Source organism: Sebastes fasciatus, chromosome 3, assembly GCF_043250625.1.
Source record: "Sebastes fasciatus isolate fSebFas1 chromosome 3, fSebFas1.pri, whole genome shotgun sequence".
Classification (NCBI taxonomy): Eukaryota; Metazoa; Chordata; class Actinopteri; order Perciformes; family Sebastidae; genus Sebastes; species Sebastes fasciatus.
This window is the reverse complement of record NC_133797.1, coordinates 18,124,151-18,131,720: the sequence shown is the minus strand read 5'-3', so window position 1 is coordinate 18,131,720 and position 7,570 is coordinate 18,124,151. Positions and strand designations below refer to the sequence as shown.

Sequence of the window (7,570 nt, the reverse complement as noted above, 5' to 3'; positions counted from 1 at the left end):
TGCCAAGCAGGTGAAATATAGAGTGATATTGTGGTTTTAGCTGACGTGTGTCGCCTCACTGTTTTGACTGATGCTCGTTCACGTCTTTGTAGAGCGAGCACAAGCGCAAGCCTGAGCAACAGGACGCTGACTTTCGTTGACTTAACGGCCACAGGTGTCGCTGTTCACAAGCATTTCTGATTCTTACATACAGTCCCTTTAATCTAACCGTTTGCAACAGGAAATACAAATCCCTGAATGGGACCCATTCAGAAAATGTTGTCAAGTTTGAAAATCTATATCATGGGGGGCAAAAGTCTTAGATAAATGTGAGGTTGCTGAGGATAATGTTGATCACACCAAGTCACTCTTGCCTTGTAATTTTGATTTCTATCGCTCTTGTAGCCAATAGTTTCTATATTTTATATATCTAGGTCTATTCTTTTTTTCATTTTATGGTGTTTTTGTTATCCTGTGGAGGGCAGTAGTAGCATTCAAACTGGCAGAAACACAGAAGAAGAAGCCTGGAGAAGAGGAGGGGTGATAACTGGATGCAGGATGCGTTCAGGCTCCACACATTAGAGGTAGGATCAGTACATCCATGGGTAGGATCATAGGATGGGTCGCAGCGAGGAGCTCAGTGACTTCCAGAGAGGCACCGTGGTCGGATGTCACATGTGTAAGAAGTCTGTCCGTGAGATCTCCGCCTTGTTGAACCTGCCTCGGTCCACCGTCAGCGCGGTCATCCTGAAGTGGAAACGTGGAGGCATCACCACGGCTCTGCCTCGGAGCGGCCGACCACACAAGCTGAAGGAAGAGGACCGACAGGTGTTGGAGAAAGTAGCTCTGGAGAACTGCTCTCCGTCCGTGGAGGCGCTCACCGCCGAGTTTCAGACCGCCTCTGGGGCCACTGTGAGCCCCAGGACGGTCCGAAGGGAGCTGCATGAGATGGGCTTCAGAGGACGAGTGTCCACCTACAACAAGCCCAAAGGTGAGTTTATACAAACACATGGAGTGTCCACATACTTTTGGCAACATGACACCTATAAATTGCATTTATGTTGAGACCCCAACCCTCCCTCCAGTTGCTCTTATAACAGTCTATTTCTACAGGACTTTGGGACCTGGCTGCAGACATTTGCTCCCTTATTGTCTTTAAATATCATAATGCTTTTCTTTGCCAATGTAAAGCACTTTGAATTGCCTCAATGCTTGAAATGTGCTATATAAATAAATCTGAATTGCCTATTGCATTGGTTTTCAAAGTGTGATCCAGGGACCCCCAGGGGTCATATCATGTTCACGGACGCCTGTCTTCATTCAAACTTTCACTTGATAAATATCTACTGTCTTTCTGTGCTGAAAATGAACAACAATTTCCACTGTGAAGAAACATATAAACATTTGAAATCCATTGTGAGTTTGTGTGCTTGATTATTATAATAGTACGGGAGAAAGCAGAGAAGAAGCAGGCAGCTCCAAGCCAAGATGAAGCCAAGGTGGACGTGTCTCGTCTGGACCTGCGCGTTGGACGTATAATCACAACTGTGCAGCTTCCAGAGGCCGACAGTCTGTATTTGGAGCAGGTCGATGTTGGAGAGGCTTCTCCCAGGACAGTGGTCAGCGAGCTAGCTAAGCACATACCTCTGGACCAGGTACAATATTACTCTTGTATTTAATGTGTTGTGGGATTAAGGAATTTCTTGAATATCATGTGATTTTTAGGTGTAATTAATAGGGCTTCAACTACCTTTTATTTTGACTTGATGAAGTTACTGATTATTTTCTTGATACATTTTTTTGTCTGTAAATTTCCGTTATGCCTCTGCACCAGCGACAGCCGTGGCCAGTGGCATTATGTTTTTGGGCTGTCTCTACCATTCTCGTGAACGCGATATCTCAGGAAGGCCTGGAGGGGATTTCTTCAAATTTGGTACAAATGTCCACTTGGACTCAAGGAGGAACTCATTAGATTTTAGAGGTCAAAGGTCAAGGCCACTGTGACCTTACATCCGTCCCATTCTCGTGAACGCGATATCTCAGGAACGCCTGATAGGGAATTTCTTCAAATTTGGTACAAACGTCCACTTGGACTCAAGGGGTCCTTTTCATTGTGCTAACTCATGCTTCCTCAAGCCCTATCTCCTCGCTTGACCCACCCTCTCTGCCATCATGGAAAATCTTCCAATCCCTTAAATGCACTGAGGAGACGAGGAGCGAGGAGAAAGGAGGCTTCTGAAGGAGATGAGAGCGAGGAAACGCTGTGTATCCTCTGCGGAAGTCTTTGTCCGACCGACACGCCCCCTTATTGGATATCAGTTATTGATTGGACACTGCTGCTGATCGGACTGATCTGATTCATGTCAACATCACTGGAGTTTCATACCGGAGAGAAGAGAGATCACATTTGAATAGTTTTATAGTTTAGTTGTCTTCTGATTCACCATCTAGTTAAAATAACAAACGAATAACAAACGGACCATGTTGATGGTAAAGTGTTCCAGCAGCAGAAATAGTAGTATCTCTCCTTCACACACCGCGGCTGAAGCAGCATGTCACTGAAAGAGCTGTTTAACACATGACAACAAACAGAGGTCAAACAACTTTCTTCTTTTATTAGAAAGAGTTTTCTTTTCATGATCTGTTATTTCCCCCATTAACTTTTATTACGGATAAAATTAAAGACAGAGAGAGAAGGACTGTCTGTCTGTCAGCAACAAACACTTTTTACATAATTTATTGTCAGTTCCATTCAGTCATTTGTGAGGCTGATAATTCCTGAGCATCGGGTTCGATATGAGTTACATCATTTGAATTTTCCCTGAAACATTTAGCCTAATAATTTCCCGTGTTCGATAGACACTATGATAATATTCTGGGTTGTTAAATAATGAATTCACAATCAGAATATCAAATACGGACGCAAATAATTAATAAATAATATACAGGCATTGTGCCAGTAGAAATGGTTCCTGGTCCTCTAAGCAGGACACAGTCCACAGTATAAATACAGACTGAAGCTGTTGTTTATGTGCAGGTGTTTGTTAAACAGGTAACAGGCTGCAGAGAGAAAACAGTGCTGTCACGCTCTACAGGGAACTGTTATGTTGAAACAGGAAAGAGCCTTTCCCTAAACAGTTATCTCAAAGTTGGAACCACACTATTGTTTAAAATATCATTGTGTGGTGTAGTGTAATATTTCCCTTAATTGCCTACTCCAAACCTAAAGAAACAGCCCCAAACCAAAAGTATGCGGACACATACTGTACTACTATGTGTCATTTAAATCAAAACATATGCCTGCCCAGGTCATGTATCCAAAACACTGTATGACTTTGCCAAAAACTTTAAGAAAAATATCTGGAAGAGGCAACCTTCCCATGCACAAAGACAAAATGTTAAGTTCTTAAATGTGTTGAAGGTGCTGCAGTGATGGGATTTTCTAGCACTCTGCAGAAACAGTCTGCAGAATGCTCTTCCCTGTTTCAACATGCACAAAGCAAGGCCTGTGAAAATACATGACTGGCTTGTACAGACCCCTGACTTAAAGAACCAATAAATCTAAAATCAAAATCTTATTAGACTCTCTTGTGAATTTATTTACAGTATATTCTCTATTTCTGATAAGCAAACAAGGGTGACATATTTGAGGAAATGCATTTTGAGTTTGATGACTATTATACTTGGATATACAGTATATTAGGCAAAACAAACAAATACTGTTTCATAGCATGTAGATACTTTACATAGCACTAAAACCTTTTAAAGGTGATTTATCATAATATGAGTGATTCTAGATAGATAATATAGTAAATACTAAAAGGATTCATCTCAATGAATGTTATTATTTCCTAAGATGTGGCATAAATCATTTCATGAAATGCTGGACTCCTCCTGTTCTCAGCTTTTGGCAGAAGCTGCCTCTCATCGTCTTTTTAAATTTTGGTAAGCCGCAGAGGTCTCTAGGCTCAAATGTCTAAAGGTTTCCTGTTTGCTTCCTTTGATTTATGAATGAGACACACAAAGCATAACCCTCGGACACAGCTATTTAACACTGGCATAATTGTATGAACATCATTTGGAGCTGTTTTCATATATAAATTGTCTATAACATGTTTTTGTTTTCTATTTCCCAAGACATATAGGCTGTAAATGTGTGTTTAATGTTCTGTCCCTCATGCAGATGCAGAACCACATGGCAGTCCTGTTGTGTAACCTGAAGCCAGCCAAGACGAGAGGAGTGTTGTCCCAGGCTATGCTCATGTGTGCCAGCTCGCCAGGCAAGGTGGAAATCCTTGAACCTCCAAATGGAGCAGCACCAGGAGACAGAGTTACTTTCCAGGGTTTTCCAGGTACTATTACAGATTAATCATTAGCATGAAACTAATTTCCAACCAAACCAACACTAGGCATATTATATAATTTTGCACAAAATGTCTCTGTCTTGATGAATGATATTGTGGAACCTTCTTGCTGCAAAAAAAACAACAACAATGGTGATATTATACAGAGCAGTGTGCAGTTTGGAAAAGGCCCTTTCCTGGTTATGTCCAGAAAGCAAGGTCTGTAAAGAATGTCTTTCTTCAACTCAATCAAACACCTTTCGAAGGATTTGGGACGCTGACTGCCTGACCGCTGACCTAAAGCTGCCTACACATGATCAGCGGTAAAATCGCTCTGCGCTGGCTGTGCCATTGTTTTCCTATGGGGTGAGCGGTGCCGCCCAACTAGGCGGAAGCACTACTCTTGGCGTGGTGATGGATGTATAAAGAGAACTGGATACAGCGTTGGAGGCGGGCTCCCGTTCATTCCTATGAAAGTTGCTCAGTGGTGCATGAACCCAAAATGGCTTGAATGTGGAGTGATAAAAGTATTCGGATCTTCCGGCAATCTTCTGCATCCATTGAGCTCATAGAGCAGGCGCAGTAGCGTTTACTTGATCCCCGCTGCCCAGCCCTCAGTCCAGCCTCGGTCTGGGGCTCATTCATATGACTGTAGGAAGGAAAATCCGCTGATTTACAGATGTCTCTTTCCCAATGTACAGTAAGTATATGGGAAAAAGTATTTTTGGGCCCAATGGCATTACGTGACGGACCCGGAAGTTGTAATTCCACTGTTTGGCCTATACGAAAATTTGCTTCAAAGCCCGGCGTTCTTCCTGGGGGCTTGGGCATGGCGCACCGCTCGAAATTGCCACAGAGTGCTGCACTAAAAGTTTGAATTATTTCAACTTGCCAACTTGGTTGCAACTGACCTTTCAAAGCGCAATCAATGAGATAACAGCTGCAACTGCCAAACCTCTTTGATCTCTTACGGCTGAATGGGAACAAATCCTTGCCGATAGTTTCCATATTCTTGAGGAAAGCCTCTCCTGGAGATTGAAAGCAGCATATTACCCACGGTTTTGCTGTCCTGAGTCGGTTATGCAAGGACATGTACAATGTCAGTCCTGGACTCATAAATCCTACATTTGTAACTTCTAATGCATCAAACTGACTTCTTGATTGCAGGTGAACCAGACAAAGAGCTGAACCCCAAAAAGAAGGTGTGGGAGCTGATTCAGCCAGACCTACGCACGGATGGCCAGTGTGTTGCAACCTACAAAGGATCTGCCTTTGAAGTTGCCGGCAAGGGAGTGTGCAAAGCCCAAACCATGAGCGACAGTGAAATTAAATAAACAGAGCTGCTCGAAATAGATCAGTGCAAGTCCCTGCAGCCAAACAGGATCCAAAGTGTTGTGTAGAGTCTTCTAAGAAGAGTGGAGGCCGTTGTAGCAGCATATTAATGCCCTTCGTTTTGGAAGGACAACAATCACATGGGTGTTATGTCTGAGTGTTCACATAGTTTTGTCCTGTAAGGAAGGAAACTGATGAAGAAGTGAAGAGCATGTTGCCCTCTGTTGGATGGACATGAACATTACTGTTACATTTTTATTGAATATCTGAAGTTCTGTATTTGGCCAAAGGAGGGGGCACTTCAGTACTCCTGATGATGTACAGGATGTGTGTGGTGAGATATGAGAACATACAGCACACCTTCATACCCAGCATGGTGAAAAGAAAGTGGAAAGTCTTACAAAGAATCCGTTTTGGTTGGGGAATATTTGATAAAATATAAATGTTTTCCCATGACGCCACAGTGCTCATTTCCACTGAACAGTGGGAAAAACTCAACAGCACAGAAATACCTTTTGAAAAAGACAGTTTTACTTTCTTTTGACAATCTGAAAATGAGTAGAGAAATTACTGTAAAATTAGTTACTTTTACCTAATTAAATATGTTCTTAAGCAACTGCAGTTCTCAGTCAGTTCTTTGAGCTCCTTCAGTTTGATGCTGGCAAATTATGGAAATGAATCAGTGTGATTTATATATCCACGTAAATAGCCTGTCAAATGTTTAATTTCAATGACGCATATTACATATTGCAATATTATATTACTTTTGTTTATCTGTACAGTAGTTTCCCAGGAATCTGATGCAATTGAAAACTGACAGCTCTGAATCGTTTATTTAGATGTAAATGTAGATGTTTGTTACTTCAACAAAGATGTTTCGTATCCATCCTGCGACTGCAGATTGTCACTCCGCTCTTAAGATGTTGTAACAGGTTAGTGAAACCTTCGATTTTATATGTCCTGCTTCATGTAACATGTTTGTGTCTCAGCTTTCATGCATGATTGCTAATAAGCCTGTTTATCATTTGAAGCGCAAAAAATAATTGGTTTTAAAACAAGCTGCCTTTATGTTTTTTTCCCCTGTAGTTCAAACCAAGTCCATAAAATGACCAAACTCAAACACACACACAGTTCTTCTTCCCTTATTTTAAAGGAAGAAGTGAAAACTGTATGTGAAGAATGGGGATGTGATCCAGTAACTAAGAAGTGGAACAAACAATTGTTTGACAGAACAGGAGGACCGGGAGGGAATGGTATCAACCTTTTCATATACATAGTATTCATTACCTTTTCATAGGCTAGAGAAGTAAGCCATGAAACTTCTTTCCCAGATACTAGAAGAAAACCCAGATTCATTTCTCATAAAAAGGAAATTCTTAATGTTTTTTATTCTTCTGTAGATGGTGTAGAATGGAACCAGGGGAATTGCATAGTATGTGTCGAAACCACCTGACTACATGATGTTTTAGTTATTTTTTATTTGTGACTTAAACGGCCTTAAATGTAAGGCACTTTAACTCCTTGTCACCATAACACAAGACACGTTGTGATTATTTGATCAGATTATCAAAGTATGACCTAATGGACCTACCTATGTTTTGTGTTGTACAAAGTTTTGATCTATCTTCCATGAAAACTGATGCAAAAAGTCTGTTTACAAAGTGGTGAGTCAGGGTCTGTTACTGGAGCAGGAGATACTTAATATGTTTTGTAAATGTTGGTGGAAATCTCTGTTTTCTGTTCAGATTGCTGAATAAACAAAGGGCCCGGAGGAGACAAGAACTGGAGCACATGTAACAAAAATTTGGTAACTATCAAATCAACAGTTGTTGTTGTAGTAGTTGTAGTAATAGCTGAGGTTGTTGTAGTTGTTGGCATAGTTGTAGTGGTAAGAGTAATAATTATTAATAATTATG

General features: G+C 41.3%; 1 protein-coding gene across 1 annotated transcript; it reads left to right on the top strand.

Annotated features, from left to right (window-relative positions):
- The first annotated feature begins 494 nt into the window (after positions 1-494).
- On the top strand, positions 495-7,367 carry LOC141764273 (aminoacyl tRNA synthase complex-interacting multifunctional protein 1-like). The gene is made up of 4 exons (XM_074629329.1): positions 495-970; positions 1,426-1,634; positions 4,163-4,331; positions 5,490-7,367. Exons 1-4 carry the CDS (start codon positions 598-600, stop codon positions 5,654-5,656), a joined length of 918 nt encoding a protein of 305 aa, XP_074485430.1. The 5' UTR covers positions 495-597; the 3' UTR covers positions 5,657-7,367.
- Positions 7,368-7,570: the final 203 nt, after the last annotated feature.

Bases quoted from the DNA above. Each gene is read 5' to 3' on its own strand.
- LOC141764273 (XM_074629329.1), top strand. From the start codon at position 598: ATGGGTCGCAGCGAGGAGCTCAGTGACTTCCAGAGAGGCACCGTGGTC. The intron at 971-1,425 runs GTGAGTTTATAC...TTATTATAATAG, and splicing joins CACCTACAACAAGCCCAAAG to TACGGGAGAAAGCAGAGAAG. The intron at 1,635-4,162 runs GTACAATATTAC...TCCCTCATGCAG, and splicing joins AGCACATACCTCTGGACCAG to ATGCAGAACCACATGGCAGT.